Source organism: Falco cherrug, chromosome 1 (assembly GCF_023634085.1).
Source record: "Falco cherrug isolate bFalChe1 chromosome 1, bFalChe1.pri, whole genome shotgun sequence".
Lineage (NCBI taxonomy): Eukaryota > Metazoa > Chordata > Aves > Falconiformes > Falconidae > Falco > Falco cherrug.
The window spans coordinates 15,455,323-15,478,820 of NC_073697.1; the positions used below are offsets into that span (position 1 = coordinate 15,455,323).

The 23,498-nt window shown below is 39.3% G+C and overlaps 1 protein-coding gene across 2 annotated transcripts; it reads right to left on the reverse strand.

The window, feature by feature from the left end:
- Positions 1–977: 977 nt before the first annotated feature.
- PRMT9 (protein arginine methyltransferase 9) lies at positions 978–22,366 on the reverse strand. Of its 2 annotated transcripts, none has more exons than XM_055719897.1 (14): positions 22,284–22,366; positions 21,839–21,886; positions 21,047–21,259; positions 20,363–20,511; positions 18,810–19,046; positions 18,075–18,242; positions 16,080–16,182; positions 14,803–14,909; positions 10,753–10,945; positions 7,018–7,201; positions 4,276–4,987; positions 2,062–2,215; positions 1,508–1,630; positions 978–1,289 (listed from the first exon to the last, which is right to left on the reverse strand). In XM_055719897.1, the coding sequence occupies exons 3-14, from the start codon at positions 21,230–21,232 to the stop codon at positions 1,074–1,076; spliced, it is 2,532 nt and encodes an 843-aa protein (XP_055575872.1). In that variant the 5' UTR covers positions 21,233–21,259; positions 21,839–21,886; positions 22,284–22,366; the 3' UTR covers positions 978–1,073. The 2 variants fall into 2 exon arrangements, with proteins under 2 accessions (XP_055575872.1, XP_055575883.1); XM_055719908.1 differs by having other exon boundaries at positions 22,180–22,291.
- Positions 22,367–23,498: the final 1,132 nt, after the last annotated feature.

A 23,498-nucleotide genomic window follows, 5' to 3' on the forward strand; every position in this document is an offset into this window, starting at 1 on the left:
TCTTAAGTATAACTAGTATGCAGGTTTGTGCTTTCAGGATGTTAAGGCTTGTTACTGAAAAAGGAAAAGTTCTTGTCTGTGCTTATGAAGAATCAGAATCTACCTTCCTGTGCTTGACTCCAGGTATCTTTATAGCCATGTAATAGCCATGATCTAAAAAGAAACAACATCTGGGGACTTCAGGGCCCACTGTAGCCGCTACTAGAAATAACCCGCTTTCCTGCATGTATACAGGTAAAAAGTGATAGCGGTAGAACTATTAGCTCAAGGATCAGAGCTGCTGGAAGCTAAGTAGCTACTGTGCTTTAGTTTTTCAAAAACCTCACACTGGAGATTTTTTTTTAATACTTGAAGTTGGTGTAATACTTGAAGTTTGGTGTAAAACTTGGGTAAGGTAGAGGGTGGGTTTTGATAGAAAAAGAGCTAGTGAAGTGTCTTGGTTGCTTCTTTCACAGTGTTTCTGGAAACCTACTGAGTTATTTTATTGTTCCTCAGTTATTATGTGTGCACATATTCCTGCATTATTTTATTTTTCTGTGAGAAAACTTATTTTTTCATTGCAGTAGCTTACAGGATCATACCTTTCCATTAAAGATTACTACTGAATTTCTAAAATAATAGGGTAGGTGTCATCAAAAGATTGCTGTCTTCTGGAAACTACAACAATTAGTACTCCACAGCATGACCTTTCAAGTTCATATCATGTTTGAGAAACAAGGACTGTATCCTGAACAGCCACAGCTGTTTCTGGCAGAAGCATCTGGATGCTTTTTTCCTTACTACAGCTGATAGAGCAGTAGGAGCAGACTTCTCTTGCTGCCTTAATTGCTGCAATATGTAGCAACCAGGTTTTTTGCTGTAGTGTAGACAGCACCTTCCCCAACTGCTTGGCAAAGTACCCTTAATAGTGCAAGTTTTAGTCCCTCAGTGGACCTTAAGTATTTACAATTCAAGCAACACAAGAGCCTGCTGGATCAGTAGATAAAATTTAGAATTTAATATAAGTTAACATCTGTGATGTTATGAACAGTCTATATGCAATTAACCATAAATCAGGTTGTACACAACATTCTTCACCGTTTAACTGTAATACTAATGTTGCTTTTATGGTGTTGAACATCAAGCACAAGCTCATCTCCAGCCTGAACTTGGATGGGCTCATCAAGAACAACTGCAGCTTGTTTCCAGTGCGAGGACTCATCAGATGTGTTCAAGCTATGGTCTTCATCTAGATGTATGTGATACCAGAAGGGAATTGCAGTGACTTGGCCAGACTTACAGATATGTACCTAAAAATATTTAAAATATTAAGTCAGTTAACCCTTTTCAAAGAACTAAGAAAATACAGTAGGGTTTTTTTTCCATCATCACCATTTCAATCTACTTCACAGATACTTGCAGACAAGTAAATTCTGTATTGAAATTTTCAGCCAAGGTGAGCAATTAACGAGCAGCTCTGCAGAACAGCAGTTAAGTGCACCTCTAACTTTACATATATGCAACTTACCTTCACTTCTCTGCTAGAGCTGTTCAACAGAGGGTTCATGAGATCAAGCCTTAAAAGCTCTGCTGGCTTGCTCAAGGGTAGACACGGTAATGTGGAGAGATCCAAATACACACGAACAGGTACCTAGGAGTATATAACATATTTAGACATCAATAGCCATTAAAAAGTGAAGAGTTAGAAGACTTAATTATAATGCAGAAGATTCTAGTAATTACTGTAATGCCAGCCAAAATGCAAAATACACCCTTCTAATCCCTTCTGAAATGTGACTGTTGGGATACAAAGTGATGAAAGAGGTAGTAACAGCACAGCCACTCCTCTATACAGTAATACTGCATCTTATTACTCAGATGATTCCCCCACCAGTTTTAAAACAAGTATTACCCATTTTAGTTTATCTAGGTCCCTGTCTGGTCACATAAACCTCTCATGCTAAATTGAACAATACAAAACTTGTGAGGTCTTCAGTTTCCTTGCAGTTCACACCAAAACAAAACAGCTAGACAGCTGCAGGGTTTTGAAGTATGTCTGGAAGACACCCACCAACATCATACCTTGAACTGGTTGATAAAAGGGGCTACATTAAACCCAAGAGTTGGTTCTGTTCCTTGAACAGCACTCTCCAGCAACAGAGACTCCGATTCTACAAGCATCCCATATACCAAAACATACTGTGGGAAAATCTTTCCTCCACTGTGAAGTAAACATCTGCAAAATGAGAGAGATTTCACCTCTAAAGCATACCATTCAACAAGAATGAAAGGTCATCAAGTACATTTAAGAAAGGCGCACTAGTTCCTCCTCTGCAGTCAAGTGCTCAGAAGCATTTGAGTTTGATCACATTTGGCCAGACAGCTGTATCGTACAAAAAAAAGAAAATCTGTCAATAGTACTAGGACTAAGTAATCTCTTCTCAGTATCCTTATTGGATACAGTAACACTTGAAGATGGGCTTTATTTATGGCCCCAGCACTTAATACCAGAGGACTTGCAGAAATGCTTAATGAAAGAAAGTCAGGAAGTACATAGTGCTGGGGAGCACTGGTTAAGTAGGCAGCGAAGTCCTGGGTCGAGGCAACCCCCAGAAAATACAGGCTGGGCAGAGAGGGGATTGAGAGCAGCCTTCAGGAGGTGCTGGTGGACAAAAAGCTCAACGTGGCCCAATAATGGTGTGCTTGCAGCCCAGAAAGCCAACCAAAACCTGGGCTGCATCAAAAGAAGTGCAATCAGCATGTCAAAGGAGATTATTCTCCTGCTCTGCTCCACTGTCATGGGACCCCAACTGGAGTGCTGCATTCAGCTCTGAGGCCCCCAACATACAAAGGACATGGAGCTGTTGGAATGAGTCCAGAGGAGGTCCACTGGAGCACCTCTCCTATGAAGATAGGCTGAGACCGTTGGGGTTGTTGGGCCTGGATAAGAGAAGGCTCCAGGGAGACCTTATAGCAGCCTTCCAGTACCTAAAGGGGCTTATAAAAACTTTTTTAGTAGGGCCTGTTGTGATAGGACAAGGGGTAATGGCTTATGACTGAAAGAGGGTAGATGTAGATATTAGGAAGAAATTCTTTACTGTGAGTGTGGCGAGACACTAACAGGTTGCCCAGAGAAGCTGGGCATCCTTGGAAGTGTTCAAGCTGAGGTTGGACGTGGTTTTGAGTGACCTGGTCTAACGGAAAATGTCCCTGCCTGCAGGGGTGTAGGAACTAGATGATCTTTAAGTCCCTTCCAACCCAAATGATTCTGTGATTCTACGACAGCAACAGGGAAACAAAACCTGATGAGAATTTAAGTTGCCCTTCTTTAAGCGTTTAACCAAAATTGACAGCAATATAGGAGACAGCATTTTTTTTCCTGAAAAAAATACCTGAGCCTTGCTTGGTCTTCTGCTACAGAATATCCCACTGCTGAGAGCAGCAATATAACAGAAACTTTCATTCAGTATGTTATACATCTCCAGTTCACCACAGATTGTTTTAAGTCTCCTTTTCCTACAGCAGGCCTCTTTTCATAGCAATCGGGTAGCTAAGCACTGCACTATTCAATGTATTTTCATGCAAACAGATTTGAGTCTGCAAATGACAAAAGTCAGAGTAATTTCCCATTTGTTCTTAGAGCAAAAAAAAATAAGTCATCTAAAGATTTATTAAACACATAGAAAATGTAATGAACATAAATCATCTGGAATATTCTGCCATCACTAAGCATGGAGATGAACAGAGAAGATTCCCTAGCCCCACAAAAGGGGATTGACATTTACTTTTTTTGCTACCCGTTTCCATTATTTCATTTCTCTTTCGCTGCATTCCTTCCCATCCCTCCTGCCGTGGATAACTTCGTTGCTGCCTCCATGGCTGGCCTAACACCATGTGTTTGTCTTTTAGCAGTACCAGTTTGTTCCAACCACAGTTCCGACACGTATGTGAATCTGGGTTTTTGTGACCTTGCACTAAAAGAAGCTACCTCAGTTATCACTAAGATGCTGGCTATCCTGGGAACTTCTGACAGAACAAGCAATAAGACCTTCCATTCATATTCTTGCATACAAAACATGAAGTAATATATGAAAGTGAAATCTTGACACTTTTTATAAACTTATATGTATACAATGATCACGCTCATAACACTCTGTAAGGTTCAATCTAGTCAAAAACCATGCTTTTCCTGCTCTACAGAACCAACATGACAGTAATTCTGTAGTTAGAAGTATTTTTAGAAGTTTTCAGGTAATTTCAGATTCCTAGGAATACTTTTGCCCGTTTATACAGTACCTGGATATTGCAGCCTTTTCCATCACCTCCTGCTGGATTAAACCTGATGTCTCTATAACATCCAAAATAATAATACTCCACAACTTGTCTGATTTGGGTCTCTGTAACACCACACTTTCATCTTCTAAGTGGCTGAGCCAAAACTCTAATGTTTCCTTAGGGAAATGGTTAGCTTCTGAAATTACATTAAGTGCTGCCTGATGCTGTTCTTTCTCAACAGAACTGTAGGTTCTAACTGGTCCAAGTTTGCCAGCTATAATTGGCAGGATGGAGAAGCCTTCAGACACATCCAAAATGTACAAAGGATCAGAAGCCACATCTAGAAAGCTCTTGTTTTGATTCTCTTGGAGGTTCATCCCACTGCCATGTCCATCGACATCCATTGACTGCAAGTCCTTACTTGGATTTAACGACAGCAGCACTTTGCCCATAGCAGCTTTAAAGCATTCATGGTATGGTATGTTGTTCAGCAGGGCTATTTCTGTGGATTCCAATACACATACTTGACCGTTGCCATCCTGTTCGCTAGTTGTTTGAAGACCAGCCAGAGCATTACATAATTCAGCCTCATTGCCCAAACTCTGTGTGTCATCTCTGTCACTGAAATCCATCTCACACTCTGAAGTCAAAGAGGAAATTTTCTGGATCTTCAAGTAGCAGTCTTGGCAGCAAACTTCCATCATCACAGTATCTCCAGTCTTCACAGAATAATCTTGGCAAAACATCACAAAAAAAGTCACATCAGTTACTTTACTGAAAACAGCAACGAAGCAGACATACAGTACTTAAAAAAAAAAAACAAACAACCCCACAACACCCCCATTATCTCATTTTCTCCTTAGTTACTTGTGTGTATGAAAAAATTGCTTGTCTGTAGCCCACAAGCTGAAACCTGCGATTGTGCATTAAAATTCGCCTTAAAACTGTCCCACACTAGGCAAACTCCATTTATACTCAAAATAAGCCTCTTCATGATAAATAAACACTACTTTAAGTGTTCTGTTAACAGCAGAACAGAAAAAAAAAAGGACATACTAGTAAAGAAATCGCTTTTGTTTTAAAATGCTAAATATTAAATATTTACACTTTAATACCTCCAGAGGAAGGTAAATTTGTAGTTACATGGAAAACAACAGCTATGGTTTAGAAAGGGTAATTTATTCAAAATAAATTTTACTGGAGTATTTACAGTGTACAGGTCAAGGTGGTCTTCAGACACTCTCTATGTATGCTAAGAAAGTAAATCCACTGATACAGACCAGAATTTCAAAATAAAAAATGCTGTAGTTTGACAACCATTTCTATCAATAGCAATGTAGTCTGTATCTCCCCTCTACACTTTCAGCTGAACCTGTCCGTGGCACAGCTGCCCCTACTGTCTATCGATACTAAATTAGGAGCAGCTGTGGACTAACCTGAGGGTAGAGAGGCCTTACAGAAAGATCTGGATAGACTAGAGAGCAGGGCAACTAGCAACCGCATGAAATTTCACAAGAGCGAGCACCAGATTCCCCACCTAGGACGAGTTAATCCTGGTTATACGTACCATTTGGAGGGTGAGAGGCTGGAAAGCAGCCCCACAGAAAGAGACCTGGGGGTCTGGGTGAATGGCAAACTGAGTATGAGTCAACAGTGTATCCTGACAGCAAAAAGGGCCATCTGTGTCCTGGACAGCATCAAGCACAGCCCGGCTAGCCAGTCAACGGAGGCAACTGTCCCACTCCACACTGCACTGGTGTGGCCCTACCTCTGGTACTGTGTGCAGGTTTGGACACCTCAATATGAGAAGGACATCAAACTGTGAAGAGTATGTCCACAGAAGGATGACCAAGATGGTAAAATTCTTTGAGGGCAAGACTCATAAGGAGCAGCTGAGGTCACTTCATTTGTTCAGCTTGGAGAAGGCTGAGGGGTGACCTCATCACAGTCTACAACTTCCTCAGAGTGGGGGCAACGGAAAGGGAGGAGTGGGGGCAACGGAAAGGGATGGTACAAAGCTGCATCGGGGAAATTCAGACTGGACCTTAGGAAAAGGTTGTTTACTGAGGGTGGGCAGTCACTGGACCAGAATTCCCAAGGAAGTGATCACAGTACCAAGCACAGCAACAATGCTCTTAATCACGTGCTTTAGTTTTAGGTAGTCCCACAAGGAGTAGGGAGTTGGACTCAACGATACTTACGGGCTCCTTCCACCTCAAGATATTCTAAGATTCTAAAACAGGACAATGGAAAATGAATAGATGAAGAGTAGAGGCTGCTGGAAACGACACTGCCACGGTGTGTGCGGAACAGTACTGGAGTCCAAAATGGGGGTGAGTGGTATGTGGGAATGTTTAGTTTTGTGGCAGCAGCAGCTAGAAATTCCTACATCACCTCCCCCACTTCCTTTTTGCAAGTTGTATCTTGACTAGGTAGAGCCAGTCAGTAGCCCCACTTTTTGGAGTTGCTCCACAATGCATTTAATTCAGTTTAGAAACCCCCCCCAACTTAAGGAAAAGCGTTGTCCCTGATTCTAAGCAGATCCCTTATCTACTTCATAACAGAGTCCCATGAACAAGCCTCAATGCAGGGACTGTGGACTACAGATCCAGAAACACAATTGGGAGCCATCTCACAGCTACCTGCTATTGAACTTCTAATCGTATTTGCTGCCACTTCCTAATCTCTGAAATAACCTAACTAGCTCAAAATCAAAATAAAACCAAGCTAATATACCACAACAAGAAAATCCACAGGACATACCAAGGAGGCCCTGCACAGGATAGACTGCCTGTTCCCAACATGTTTCCTCACTGGGACTTGTAGACAGAGCATGCTCATCATCGAGCTGTAATACAAACCACACCACAACAGCATCTAGTATTCCTCCTTCAGTGACCGGCAGACTGAGCTTCCAGGGCTTTCTAGATGCAAGGCTTTTCAGTTCCTGACCAGAATAGAAAGAGGGGAAAAAAATAATTGTGTAACAGTTTCTTTCCATAAATAATGATAAAAAAAATTATACAAAGTTACCCAAATTTCTGCACCTATCCATAAGGACACCCAACAGAAACCTGAAATTAACAAGCCACTACAATACCTATTATCATTAGTACTCACTAGCACATGGACTTGCGTTCCCACATGCAAATGCAATTACCCATATGACCAACCTGCATCCATCAGCCATTAAAACAACCATGCCTACATCTAAGAACATACACTGAAAACTGCAAGAAAGGCTTTAGACTGGCAAGGCTTGTCATATGAGAAGTAATAAAAACTGAGCCAGTCTTTTGGGCTAGATTCAGGCCAATGCTTAGGCATATCCTTCACTTAAAACCTGTGTTAAATCAATTCTAGAAATACTGTATGTAAGCACTAAATTTGCTCAAACAGAGACTCAGCAAAATCATTACAAAACCAAAGTCACACATCATTGACGATATTTTCTCTGCTACCTGGGCTATAGGCTTTTTGCAAAATATCAGGCACAGAGTATTTCACTACTGATAAGAACTAAGATCTCCCCTGAAGACATCAGGTTATAAATTCTCCAATTAGACAATTCTGGCATAAAAGGAGGTCAAGCACTAGGGACCAAAGATTGTCTCAGTCACAACCATTCTGCTTAGTAACAGCATTCCTAGGCATTTATCAGCTTCCAGATCTGCTTATGTAAACATTCATCCTCTCTAAGTTTTGAGCCACAGGGCAAAGGAACAGTTCCACCCTAAGAACGTGGGTAGCTCTCGCATAATGCATTTTTTTATTTTTCCCTCTTCATTCTCATTTGGTATTCTCCAACAGCTGGTCTACCCCTCTTCTCACAATTGAAAGAGAGCTGAACAATGTATGTGTTAAAATTACTGGATGCTAACAAAGTTCATAATAAGATCTCACTGCTCTTCAATCAAAAGTGCTTTGCTGTTAACTATTTTTTGTACATCCTCAACTGGAGCGAAGAGTAAATTGAAGCTTTGCTGGCAACAACCCCCTTGAAGCAAGGCCGTTAAGAGCACAAGTATGCATCTGTTTCTCAGTTTCTGGGAAGTTATAGCTGTTTAGAAGTGTATTTGATATTAAAAATATTCTTCCTAATTACTCTGTAAAAGCAGCAGGCCCAAGGTTCTCATCCACTGGTTCTAGTAACTGTAACATTACATCCCTATCTTGTGGCCCACAGCACTTAAAAACACACTTGAAGGCAGTTATTTCAGTCTTCCCTGCTCTCTACCATGCTGCTTATGCCACATTTATTCTTCACATTTGTCCACTGCATAAACCTGTTTCTATTATTTATGACAATTACGGACTCAAAGAGCTCTAGCATATTAGGAAGGCAATTTATCAACTAATGTAGTTAAAGAGACAGCAAAGAAAATAAAGCAATGATGCAGGAATAGGCAGTAAAAACCCAAAATCATGCTATGCCACACATATCCTCTGAATGTGAAAAAGGTAACTTGCATTAAGAAAAAGTAAACGGGACTACAAATAGAAGGAAAAACTACAGAAAAACTACAGTTCCCGAATTTCTTATGTCTTGATCCAGAATTTCTCAAATATTCCATACAGTAGCTTCCCATGAGAAATAGAATCTGTAATTGTTGGCAAAAGCACAGTTCCCTTAGGGCCTAAAAGGGAGACTGAGCTTTAATTATTGGCTGCTGAGGTAAACACTCACTTCCACTCCCAGTGGCACTGATCTGCTGCCAACAAACATGCATACAGGTAGTACCTGGCTAGATGCAATGTCTGCAGCCTGTAATTATAGCCACATTTTGTTCCCCTGCCTGGGAGGAACTGAGCTGCTGCTCCTAATATTAGCAGTAATAAAGTAATCAGCACAACTCAACTGCTTTTTTTTCTTTTAATTTTGACTTGCTATAATTATTTCTGATCAGTACTGATGTCTTTGAAGACTCCTATTTAAGAAACACTGTTGTACCATATTTTATGTCTGTTCCTCAGTTCTGTCATTTTAGTTCTGGATAGTTAGTACAAGAAGAATAGATATAACATGCCTCTCATTCTTTGAAATACAAATTTAGAAAATAGGTCTTTGAAATCACTTAACTAGTGCTAAATGACTTATCTGGATTTCAATCTTTAGTAGGTAATTCTCCTAGTGTTTGTAAGTATAAGATTTATTTTATTCCAACAGGAGCACAGATAATTCTTCTTTTTTCTTTTTTAGCTGCACTGATTGAACATCCAGGTGTTGTCATAACAAAAGTAAATAAATAAAGTTCCACAAAAAAACCTAGACTGAAAGTAACCTACCAGTATCTAGAACTGCCGTATTTGCACAGTGACAAAGTAACAACAAACCAATGCTTCCACATAAACTAACTGCATTCCTTCCCTTTACTTATGGTATCTTCCCATTTCATGACAGGAACACTACATTAGTCTAATTGAAACTTCAAAAGGAGCAGTTCTGAAACACAGCATAAAAGGAACACTTTAAAATTATCTTTACATGTATGCCAACAGGCAGATGCTTAAGAATAGGCATGTCTCAGATGAGCGTAATAGTTTGTTATTGATGCTAGAAGCAGAAGTAACACCAGGTGACACCGAGATCACCCCCAGTAATATACTGAAGAGCTTTGTCTTATTTCATTTTTTATCTCAGGGTATCAGACAAGCCAACTAGGAAAAGCTATTGATTCAGAAACACTGCAATTCCTGGCCAGCAGTCGCCAAGAGTAATTTCATTTATACAACAGAATCTATTTTAAGCTCTGACTCAATGCTAACTCCTCACCACAGGTCAATGAGCAAAAAAAAAACCAAAGATCAGATATATCATCTTTTTAGTGTGCTCAGCTGCAAGTGGCCGAGGTTCTTGCCTTACAGTTCAGGCCTATTTAGTACACACATACAAATGTATTTTGTGCAAGATACACAAAATAATGCTACCATATTTTAGAATGCCATAACAGAAATATCTTAAGATACCAAAAGGAGCTGAAGGGTGGAATCAAAATGGTTGAATAGGACAAGATAATTTCTTCATCTCACTTCTCTTTTACACTTACCCATCAACACTTAGACATTTTTACGCCAGATGTAAAATAAATCCTTTTTCTTTTGTCTTTAATAGCCATTTGAAGGCTCTGAATTTGAGGAATAAACTAAAGTCAGCTCCACAACTACATAAATCATTTAAGAGGGTCTATTGCATTCTTCTTCCTCCTCCCTGTACTGAGGCTGGCAGTTGTTTCATCCTATAGTGAGCTAGTTTAGCTCCCTAAACTACAACAAACAACCCCACCGCTCCCACCCTTCAAAAACTCATAGACTATCATATGATCACACCAGCACACAACCAGACAAGCATCAAAACCACCAGAGGATTTCAGTGCAGCCCTGCCAACTTTGCTTTTGTGAACTGTTCTGAAATTGAACCCAGAAAGCAAGAAAGATATGGGAGACTCATTATTTATAAATAGACTACTTATAAAGGACATTAAAAAAAAAAATCATTACCTGCAGATTGTTGAAATCTACTGTCATTATTTGACAGGGTTCTGTCAGAGGTACGTAACCTCCAGGAATACGACTGAGCTTCTCAGTGGTGTAAGGTTCAACAGTTTCCTCTGAACCAGCAGAAGTGTATGTTGGACTAAAGAACTGCACTGAATTCGACAAGCACACACCAGCAACTTCTTGCATTCCCACTCTAGGGGTAAAGAAAAAAAGGGAAGAAATGAAACTTCAAATAATTTGACAAAAAAACCCAAAGGAAATTCTTCCCAGGCTTGCTGAATACTTTTAAACTATCAGAGTGTAAGAATAGAACAACTGAAAAAAAAAAATAGCAAAACAATTCTGGGAGGGTGGTTTGTTATGTTCAGAGCAGCCCTAAAGCATTGAAAATGCACATCACTCTCAAGAATCAGAACTGAATACTGCCACTAAACTGAGAAGCCCACTACGTCCTTTGTCAAAGGCCACAGACTTTTTGCCACCTTAAGCACAACTCACTGAGTCCTGACAGAGCACTAGAAAGAATAATATACCCTGTGATAATACAAACAAATAAAGCTTGCTTCTGCATTAGACAGATAATGAAGGTGTTTCAGGTGAACAGGATAGTCAAAGATAGATACACTACAGGAAAATGCGTTTTTGGAGTCTCTTTGACATAAAACTTTCATTTTGCAGTACCTCTATATACTTATCCAACACAATCTATGCAGAGTAAGGCACTTTTCATAGTTACGTAGCTGCAAAGAAAATCCCAGCATTGACTTCTTGTGGAAAAGGCTTTGAACATTCAAAATAGACACATTCTCTCTTGTGAGAGAGATTATCAATTAGGTTTCCAGAAACAACATTATATGAAAATCTTCAAAGAAGAAAAAATGCTTTAACTGCTTTAAAACAATTACTTGAATGCTGTCCATGTCAGGTTTGAGGACTTAAGATATATTCTCATTTTCAAAGTACAAATCAGAAAGTTAAATAAGACTAATCTTGCACAAGCTACAGTAGATTATTCTGAAGAAGTACATTTGACTGTGAAGAAGCCAGTCCTTCCCATTTCAGTGACAGCTATCAAACAGATCTACATTCTTATAGTGAGATCTAGCACTCAAAAGTTCAAATGTAAACTAATTATATTTTTATTTCTAGAACTATTTTTAATTCTGAATCATTTTCTCAGGAACCTGCTGTCCCTCCCTACAGCTAAGTATGCCTAGACAAACTGTGTGACAATATTTTCATCAGATACAGTCATCTCCTTGAAGCTCCCAATCACAGAACCAAGTAAGCTACTTTTTGTCATAACCTGGCTTCTTAGGCAAATATATTTTGACCATTATACGTAGCTAAAACACAAAAAAAATAATCTAACTCCATCTTTGGAGCAGATTGGCTAGCAATGTAAGTGTATGTGATGTATAGCAAGCACAAAGCAGCAAGTCCTTCACAATAAACACTAGAAAATACACCATTACCAACAATTACAATCCTCTCACCTGCTCAGAGAAGTAACTTAGATATTTCAACAACACGCATGAGAATGTACTCTTCTTCATTTGGAACTGAATCCATGTATTATTTTAAAATAAATACTACAACTAAAATGGAACAGCAGCTGTACGAAGCCTGTATTGTGGAAGAGGTCAGCAAGTTGTTATTATTCATTATCATGAATCTTTCTGGCTTCAATGCACACACACAGATGTAGAGCCACTTTATTGCCTCTCTTTCTGGGGCCTAACTGACTAAAAATTAAACATTAAAAAAAGACCCCTGAAACCTGCAATTCTTACAGTCACTTAAATTAGTAAATTATCATTTTGAATAAAATATGTCAGAATATGGGTTTAAATATAGATGCACTAATGGAGCAGACCTATGTTCTCTTAGAATACTGTCTTACTGTTATATATAACTCTTGAAAGACATGCAGTTCAAACTTGAAAAACAGTATGTAGTATACTCTAGGATCTTAAAGAGTTTTGTGGAAGTCTAGATTTATTCTTAGTAGGAATCAAGTCTGCTTACAGATTTGTCAGTTCATTTGTCCTTCTGAAAGTAAACACATTTCATATGGATGCAGAACAATCACTTCAAAGATAGAGCAATGACTTCAGGAAAAAGTAAAGCTAACCATAAAAAAACCCCACCAAACAACATAATACCACAACAGAGTTTGGTCCTACAGTCCTTCTAGGGAAGATGAGCAATGGGTATAAGCAGCACTAGCTATAGTAAAGAAGCATCACAATTATCACTAAAACATCAAGTAACGAAGCTACAATAAGGGGTAAACCAGCACAAAACTTTTTGTCACATGCACCAGAAGAAGAATTATAAGTAAACTGGTATGATTTATCTAAATTCCACTACATCCTTGGAAAAAAAATAATCCTAAAAACAAGCAGAGCACATGAAATGAAGCGTTAACTTAAAACTGCTAAAACAAAGGGTCAGAATACAAGGCAGAAGATCAGACACAGGTAACTGTGATATGCAAGACTGGAGGAAAAGGCAATTCCCTTCCTCAGCAAGATGAATCAGTGTTTGATGACAGATTAAAGCACAATTTTAAATATATTCAGGGAAGAAACCCCACAGGTATTCACAGATTTCTGGGCTCTACATCTACTTACTTATAACCTCTCAAAAAACAACTTAAATAATGAGGAAAAGCTCAAAGAAAAGTTGCATTAATTGTACAAGACAAACTACTAAATCATTAAAAAAGCATGAGAAGAGAGTACTTTCACAATGCTATTTCATTAGGCATCCTGCTCAAAAAAACATATCCAAGCCCCAAAGTTTTGCTGTAGATCTTGAAAACACTGAAGGAAACATGGACACATGTCCATCAGAATAATTCAAAGAGATCTGAATCGTTTAAATATGAGAATAAGCAAGTGTTTTACATAAATCTTAACAGTACTTGTTGAAATAGACTTAAGACAGGTATTCTTACCGGAGCAAAAAGGAATCTCAAACTATAAAGGCAGAAAATTTAGAAGTGATATTCTTCTTCCTAGAGCATAGAATTAATTTGTGGCAATCATTTCAGTCCTGCTAGCCACCTGACCTTAAGCTGCACTATTAGAATAAATCGTTAATTCAACAATCCAAAGTTAACCACACATTAACTTTCATCCTGTTTCCATTTTGTAAGGAACAGTCAATACAATGTTTCAAGGCAAAAACCTATCTTCTGATTAACGAATAATTAAATTCTCCTAGAAAAATAGTTCTTCTATGACTATTTACTATGGGAACTTCTGTCTCTTTCTGGCCATTGTCCAGCTCTGCATTAGAAAAATCACTGATGCAGCCTGGCTATTTTTCATCCAGTACACTGAAGCTCCTGTAAAAGTTAGTGTTTTCTTTTATTTGCAGTTAAGATTAATCCTAAACAAAATACACCAAATCCAAACCTCTCAGACAGAGACTGTCTCCATAAAGGGATGCTGTTCTAGAAGACAAGAACAAAAACGAGTATGAAAGTAATTGATACAGAGTCAGAAGTGGTCTCAGCAAAGAAACCCTACTGTATGCTAGTTCAGAATTAGGCAAGGCACATATTCAGAAGGACAATGTTAGGTGGAGTTATTAACACTTAGGCTTTACAAAATCCTGTCCTCATCTTTTAAAAGGGTAAAATCCAGCAGCAAGGTATGGAGCAGATCATAAAAAATACAAAATAAGGATAAAGGCCACATGTCAATCTAAGAATCTCCAATAGAAAAATTGAGAAATAATTTTACTATTAAGGAATTAAATTTCTTTAGTATGTGATAGAGGCATGTAATTCTGCATAACTGAAAATCAAGAGTTTCTGATTAAGTGATCCAAAATGTCTGAACCACAAAACTGGGGTGGAGGGTGGGGGAGCCTGGAAAAGTGGTGGGGAGGGCAAGAGCAGAAATCTGTTTAGTGAAACAGATAACCAACCATTCAAAAAATAAAGCGACAGTAAATGAAAAGTCCTCAATTTAAGCCACTGGTTTCTCTTCCCAAGTAACAAATATGGGTTCAAACTGTGCTGGAGTTTAAACATACCTGTGATGCCTACGTATCTCTTTGCACTCCACTGCCATCCCAAATATCGTAGCACTTGCAGGAATAACTCTGCCATAGTCTCCAGTATGGACATCTCGATTTTTAGGCTGTGAAATCATGAACAACAACATGCAGTGAGACAGTAACCTATTTCTATCGTTACTGCAAAGCCTAGGTTACATATTAATGAGCTATTCAGGATTAAAGTGAAAACATCAGTGAGTTCTTAGTGACTAGTATAGCCCGGTCTTTGTCATTCCAGTTAACCATTAAAGGAGTTTCTTAAATACTGCACTTTAATATATCCATGCATCAGCTTTACTTTTCAGTCTACTACTTCCTCTATGTAACTCTAAAAGTGTTTTTTAATTTGTATTCGGTTAGAATACACTGTAACATTCGAGGGCCTTTCCTTTATGCGTCATTCCTATACTTAACACTAGAGGTCATCAGTTTCAGTCCAATACAATACAAAAGGTTTCAGCCAGATAAGACTTCTTTTTTTAAATTAACTGGAATCAAGGCCACATCAAAGTAAGAGCAAAGTCCTTCTATTTCCTAAGACCTAACAGAGGTTAACCTATATAAGACTCCCTGTCATATTACTTTGCTTAATGTATGCTAAAATACAAAATACATGAAGTAAAATCACAGATCCAGTAGAATTGTTCAGTCTTCTAAAAAAACGTTTAAAGTTGGCAAAAATAAATGAAGAGCATAAGAACATGGCATATTTATCAGATAACAGTTGACTACTCCTTAGTGTTAAGATGAGAAATAATTTTACCGTAACTCAGTATTTCCTGCTTAGACTGGCATGACTTTCTGCTGCTAGTTGGGTATCTCAAAATGACAGAGTTGCAATCAAGCTTGCAGGAAAACAGTGCCTTTAAAACACCCACAAACCCTTTTGGTGTCACTTACAAAGGTAGTGGGGAAAAACAGGGGAGTATGTGTGGAAAAAAGGAATGAATTGTGATCAAGAGCGTATGATGTAGGAGTGTATGATGTAAGGTTACATCAGGGAAACATGCATTGCAAGTACCTGTCTACTCAGAACACGAAGTCACAGAAGTATGCCTTATGCAGCTGTCTCATTGCCTTTCACTAAATCAAATTCATCCAACATACCCAGATCACTCATTTAAAAAATTTAAATTGGTAGGAAAATTAGAAGATAGTTATTCCTCATTCACATATGTCTGTGAGTACACACGCATGCACTAATACATATCAAACAAAACAGGAAACCTGTTTATACATACCACAGCACCTACCTTTGGTTCTAAAAGTAGATGTTCCCAAGCGTGTATCAAGCTCTCCACAATTCCTTCTCCAAATAATCCAGCATCAACCGTTTCTGTGACTACCAAGGAAACTCTAAATAAGAAAAAGAACACCGTGAAATAGAATGTATAACACACACTCCTGTTAACATTCTTTCTTCTAAAGAAAAAAAACCCACCATACCAATGTAAGCTCAAACTGAAATTTTTACCAGTGCTCTGAAGTTTCAATACAGATGGGCAATTTAATTCTTCCAGCAGATGACACATTTTGAATTGTTGGTAGAAGTTACTCAAGACGCAGATAAAAGAGAATAAATATTGATCAAGAGTTTGCCATAAAGCTTCTTGTTCAACATTTTATAAATAAATTGTGTGGGAAGTATCTAGCCAAAACAGGAAGATGTTTCAGCCTGGGCATACAGCCAATAATACTGCAAAATACATGGTTTGTCTGAATTTTATGCAAGAGTATGTATCCATGTGTGTCTGTGTGTATTCAAAAGGAATTAAAAAAAAACCCACCCCAGAACTATAATCAAAGCACAGTAAAATTACTATGCAGACTAATGGACCCTACAATGTTAAATTCCTTTGGATTTAACCCAAAAAACACACAGCATAAGAGAAGCCATTTCCAGAACAGTAACAATTCATTCCTGACACGTGACATACAGTAACTCATCATATACAATTAGGAGGACACATATGACCAGTTACTGTAGCTCAGCTGCCACAACTAGACACGGCTGGACTGGCATGCTAAACCATGGGAGCTTCATCATTTCAGATTATAAACCTGTACCATCACCAGATACCATTTAATAAAGTAGTAGTTAAGAGTGAAATGGATTATTTCCTTCCCATGTTTAATCTGCATCCCAAGTAGCAGTGAGGTGAAGTGATAAACCAGTCCATTGCATATACCAAAACAAAAGTCCCCTCAGATTTTGTGTGCGCTAAAAATTCCAGAGCCTCCTGAAAAACCTCTGCTGAATGGGATAGCAAGCAAGGAGAAGCAGGGTAGCATAAAAAGCCTCCATCACATATACTGAAAGCTGTCATGCTGATCAAATTCCAGTTTGCCAAGAGCAATTCCAAGCTGCTGATTTGTCACAGTAGCTCTTCCTGTGCTTTAGAAGATGTTATTGAATACTTGAAAAATAAGCTACTTCATTTTCCAAAGCCCACAGATCTCTGCTATACAAGCAGGTGAGCAGATGCGTATATACAAACAAAAAGCTCAGTCCAAACCTATTCCCACAGGACAAATTGCAATACCCTTCCACTGAATTTTACTCCACTATCTAAAGCCACGCTCTAGGCTCTCTATCACATCAGAAGCCCTATGGATCCCTCCCATGGCAGGGTGCTGACATTGACAGCTAGAGTCAGCCCAGCCACCAGGAACCCATGCACACCAGGTAGCACCTTCTCACCTGCAAACACAGTAGCACTCCTTAAGGGGCAGAGAGGAGGGGAGGTTTTCCCTCACTCCCTGATCAGAAGAGGCAGTCAATCTGCAATTTCCAATCTCTCTGACAAATGCAGAAGTTGACATGGTGTTGCAGCGGTCTGGTATGTCCCAGAAAGTGCTCCTTTGCAGGCCCTATTACATCCTATTCGTGGGCCACAGAAGTGAGCCACAAGTTGTTAGGTATGAAAGTGTGTTAAAATCACTTTCATGATGTAGTAACCTAATTTCTCTTTTCCTATTGCTGCAATATAATTTTATATGCCCCAAAGCTCCCATCATCAAAGATGTAAATGCCTTCATTTATGACACTGCTGATCTACCAGTGTGATGTAAAGAGCATGTTATCATTTTGCACTGCTCTATAAAAACAAAACATACGGAGAACCTCCTCACGTTATAGGTAGTATCCCAGGCAAAGTTATTTCCTATTTAAATCACAGGGTATTTTCTATTTTCTTGAAATTAAGAGCAAATTAAAAATAGTATCGCAACAGAACGCAACAACGTACCTTTCAGGTATGTGCTTTGGGATTTCTATATCAAGTGACTTCAGATGCAAAAGTTTGATCTCTCTTTCCATGTCATTTGCTGCCACCACGTCACAGGCAAGTTCATACATGGTTTTTGATAATTCACAGGCATAGACAGAAGATGCTCCTGCCTTTTTTGCAAACATACTGAAAAACAAGAATCAGATCAGAGGTTTTCCCTTCAGTTTCAATCATTTTGGGTAAAGCATGACAAGATACTGAGTTTTAAGTTCTATTTCCATGTCTGCTTCATATTTCTAAAGAAAACAGTTCAAGTCTAAAAATCATCATTAAGTGAACTAATTTCTGCAGTATCAGTGTTCACACAGGAGAAATTTATATCCTCTTGGTACACTATCACAAAAAAACCCCCAAACCCTAGCATAAGAATACTCCTCCAGCTATGCTAAATCCACCCAGTACTTAAAAGACAGGACACATGACATTGCAACTCCAAAACCAACATGAATAATTGTTTATATAGCAGTTACTGGCACAAAAAGCATCTGCAACAAGTAATAAAAAAAGGGTTCAAAAAATACGACCAAACACTAACCTCTAAACTCACTGACTTCTGAAAGCTTTGTTTTCTTCCTTAAGTTTTGTCTCAATAAAGTCATGAAAGTAAACTATTTTTTTCACTAGCAACCAAATTTTGTTAGACAACCAGTATGTTTCTATTAAGTTCATATTAAACATGCACTTATGACACACCTCAAAATTCCAGTTCCTGTTCCTATATCAAGGACAGATTTGCACCCTGAGCAGACAGCATTCTCAATTGCTTTCAGGTAAGTAAGGTTCCTCTTGGTATCGTTGAGCATGATGAAATGCCAGCGTTCCACAAGCCAGTTTGCAACGCGGTAAAAATTCTCCTTTGCATCAGCAAAGTCTGGGTTAAGCTTCACTGCTTTATGAAAGTATCCAGCTGCTTCATCTCTAAAGCCCATTCTATTAGTAAAAATGACAAATAGGAAGCATGCATTCAGCTGCCAAGTACCTATAAATATCCGCAGGTCTGTAAAGAGGTCTTATATCAATTAAAAGACAGCGGAAATATTTTGCATTAGTTAGAAAGATTGTCTTTAAAAACATTAATATTACCTTATGAAAAAGAATGATTTACAGCTCTATATCAAATCACTTTAAAATACAAAGGTAATTGAAAAATACCATTGTGTGCACCAGTCTTCATCCACTACATCCTTTCACAAACCAGAACAGGTTTTACAAGAACCTGCTGCAACAATATGACAGCCACAACTCTGCAATCCATTCTCACAGATTTTTCAGCAGAGAGAATGCTACAAACCCCAAAACCACTTCAACGTATTTAACTGGAACATACTGTAAACCAACCCAATTCTGTGTTGCCAGCGCTTGCATTAAGTGGCAATTCTGAAAGTGAATTGTGAACTAGAAGTAAGTTTTTATGATACCTATAGCATATTCTCAAATCACACCAAAAATTGATGAAATGCAAGAAACACATACATTTTAATACAATGCTAAGAGAGTTGTTCCTAAAAACAAAAAAGCCAAACTAATCACAAAAGCAAACCTAATTAAAAATATCTGGATCCACGAGCTACGATTTCAACCTTAAATTTCCAGTCTTATAAGAATTTTAAGACTGGAACTGAAATTAGAACCCTGAGCAAAGCACCATGTTTTGCATTGTTTGGAGAAAGCAGGAAAAGAAGGCTTTACACTAATAAATATAAGCATAAGCTCAGACTATTTAAAAAGAGCCCTACACAGTACAGTATACATGACCAGCTTCTTCACTTCAAAGGTCTGTTACACATGATCTCAAGAAGGACCCGAATTAAAAGACAGTATTCAAAGGCAGTAGTTCTCAGACATCTAACAGGAAAAAAAGGAGGAACTCCGAAAATTGTACATTTACCACAATAGTTAACACAACTTTGGTGTGTTTTGGGTTGGGTTTTTTTTGGGTTTTTTTCAGTAATTCCTTAATAAATTGTAAGAAAATATTTGGAGGCAGTGCATTTACTTTTAAGTTTTTACTTTAGTAAGACTTTTTTTTTTTGGCCTTTGCTGTGACTATCAACATTTATTTTAGCATTGACTGCTTTAAGCTGACAAGCAGATTTGTAGTTCAACAGTACATACTATACAGCATTAGGTATATGCTTGCATTTACTTTTTTTAAGCACATTTTATGTGCTCTACTGAACTGGGACTTATTAACATACAATACCAAATGCGAACCTTACAAAAACTGAATATACGTTACTACAAACCTGAAAAGATGTTCTCCCATACTATTACATATCACTTCATCATTTGGATACAGTTCAAGTGCTTGTTCGTAACAGTTAAACAGATCTTGAATCCGTGCCAGAGAATCTAGCTCTTCTGCCCATTTAAAAAGAGTAAACTGAAACGTTTCCTAGAAAATAAAATGCATACCACTGAGTTGCTGGTAGTAGGGAACCGAGCCCTGAAAACCAAAGTAGGGAACTGAGCCCTGAAAACTTCTAGAGTTATCCTGACATGCAAGTGAACACCCTCACTTCCCTAAGCAGCAGCATACAATTATTTGCTGTCATCCCAAGTTAGATGATTCACTTGAAGAAGCAGAAATAAGCTCTCAGATATCCACACAGACAGTATCATCACCCAGTGTATACAAGAGCCTGCATGTATATTAATGCATGCAATATTACAAGCCAATACTAACAAGGCCCTATTTTTATTAAACTTACTTGACACACAGACTAAAAGAAAGTCTATCAATTCCCTTATCATAGGCACACAGATCTTATTAAACAAGTTACTGGCCATCTCCATTATTACCATTTTCGGCTTTGAAGACTGAATAGGAAAATCAGTTACACAGAACAAATCACAAGCACAAAATGTCACAAAGCCTCAAGAGGAATACAGTAAATAAAATTGTTTCAAGCAATTCAAACAGTACTTACCTTGACACTAGTTTTTAACTCAGGAGCTAGATTTAGTACTAGCAGATAATGTGCATATGCAGTTCCAAAATCCTGGTCCTCCAGGCAATGCTGAGCACTCTGCAAAGACCTGGAAACCAACTCCCGTCTGCCAGCTTCCCGACCACCTCTGTGGTTACAATGAAATTTAGCGTTGGAGTTGGGCATTCTGAGGGGTGTAAATACTTGCTCTTCCTAAAAAAAAAACCCAACATAATACGTATTTATAATCAAAAAATGTATACTATAGACCAGAAAGGTTGCGCAAAAAGCTGACAGATTAAACGTTTTGATTTTAGCTGGCATTAGTAAAAACACCCTCCCTCAAAATTCTAAGCATTCAAAAACATGCTCATCCTTATGCCACCGATAATTCCAGGAACTTTAAAGTCAGTGTTCACCATTCAAGTCAAGCACACATCACATTTATGTTTGACCAAGTCCTGGAAACAGGTTACACTTCACTTTTTAAAATTTAAAATTTCTATAATACATATTTCAGCACGTCTCTGACCAAACAGTTTTACACACTTAAAGTTCATGCACTCCCAAGTTTCATAATCAACCAGTAAATCTGCATGTTAAAGCTTTTTTGCTTCAACACTGCTACTTTCATAAAGCAAACACTCCCAGAAAAAAAGACCTAACAAGCTCACGGTTTATTGTACACATGGCAACATGACTGTTTTTCCCCTTAAGAAAACGTCAGTTATCAGAACGGACATGCACGCTTTTATAACCGCCATGGTTACCACTTTAACTTTCAATGCTTACGTAAGAGGGCCCAACGCCGCCTTCAGGACTTGCAGATGTATCCTAGAGCTGAAGAAAGCAAAGGTTACACGGTGAGGGCCTACAAGAAACACAGCACCACCACAAACAGGCGCTTCCCGCCCCTTCCCCCCCCCCCTTTTTTTTTCTTAAAAAAACCACCAAACATCGCCCATGCCTCAAGTGAGCACCAGTAACGCACACACGGGCACGCAAAGCCATGGGCAGCCGTACCAGCCCGCACGGCCCTATGGATCTGCGGGCCCGGGGGTACAGGAAGGCGGAGGGCGCCGGCCCCCACCGGCACGCCTCGCAGGCCGCGCTACCGCCAGGCACTGCCCCACCCGCGGGGCGAGACTCAGGGCCACTGCCCAGGCGCAGGGAAAGCAGCGGAGCAGGATGACGGAGGGGTTCCCCTGCGGCCGGGCCAGCCCGCCGGGGCCATCACCTGCTCCGCACGGAACTGCGCTCCCGCGCTCCCGGCCGCCGCCATCTTAGTGTCGGGCAGGTGTCATCACGCATGCGCAGAGGGCGCGAGCGAGCCGCCGCCGCCGCCTTCCCGCGCTGCTGGCGGGCGGCCCTGAGGGAGTCGGTGGAGCCCCCGGCCGCTGCCGGGTGACTGCTCCTGCCAGCGCGGCTCCTTAACGGCCGCCTTCAAGAGCCGTCAAATGTAGCGCGGGATTGCGCACAGCAAGGTTAAAAAAACCCACTTTGCTTGATTGTTATTTCTATTACGTTTGTGACGAGAGATTCCTGAAGTTCCCCCATCCCCCCCCGCCCCCCCCCCTTACGACTTCAGGGTGTAGACATTCATTTTTTATTTCCGTAAAGGAATGACTGAAGATGAAGATTACGCGTTTAACAACCAAGAAAAGAAGAAGAATGCCAGAAACTAGTACTACAGAAAAGCTAATGCCTTGAAAGGTGATAGGAAGGAAGCACTACGTGACTGAAATAAAATTCATAATTTTAATTTTATTGGTAAGTAAAAGGGTTTGAGAAAAGTACAGACAAAACTATAAAAGATTTGGTTTTTTAATGCTAGTTTAGCTTATTCTCATGTGAAATACAGTGGATTGACTAGAAACTATTTACCTTTTTTCCATATTTATATATACACATGGAATAAAGGTATTTTCATTGCCTGTGTTCTTTCTCCATCCACATCTAATCTTCTAAAGCTGGTAATTCAGCTCATATGAATGCAGGACTGGAAGTGATTCACAGTGATGCTAAATCCAGTCCCTTGCCATCTCATGCTGTTCAGATGTACTCTGGAAGTAAGAACTACCACCTTAAATGCTGATGTAGTTACAGATGTAGTGTAAGAACTGCAGGCTGTGCAGACCCTGCCTATGACTGCCCCGTAGTTATGGTCTTCCTAAAATTTAATTTCGCTGTTGGCAAGACCCAAGAATGACAGTTGAAGACAACATTCACACTGCCTGGTTTTAAGTCAAACAAATCCTAGGTGTCTTGGGCCTTTGACTAACAACTTTGCTCTGCGGTATAGAAAGTACAAGGAGCAAAATTCAGAGCTTTGCTCCACTGCCCCAGTCCCCTATCTCGCTCCCTCCCATGCCTATGATGATACACTTACCTTCCTTCTGTGTGGAGCCTGGCAGGCTGCCTACATTGGGGAGCAAACACATGCAGGGCCCCA

Excerpts from the sequence above, each read along its gene's own strand:
- PRMT9 (XM_055719897.1), bottom strand. The coding sequence starts at position 21,232 with ATGCCCAACTCCAACGCTAAATTTCATTGTAACCACAGAGGTGGTCGG. Across the intron at positions 19,047-20,362 it reads ATGGGAGAACATCTTTTCAG|AATGGGCTTTAGAGATGAAG; the intron begins GTTTGTAGTAAC and ends TTTTACTAATAG. Across the intron at positions 10,946-14,802 it reads GAGATACGTAGGCATCACAG|AGTGGGAATGCAAGAAGTTG; the intron begins GTATGTTTAAAC and ends CTTTACCCCTAG.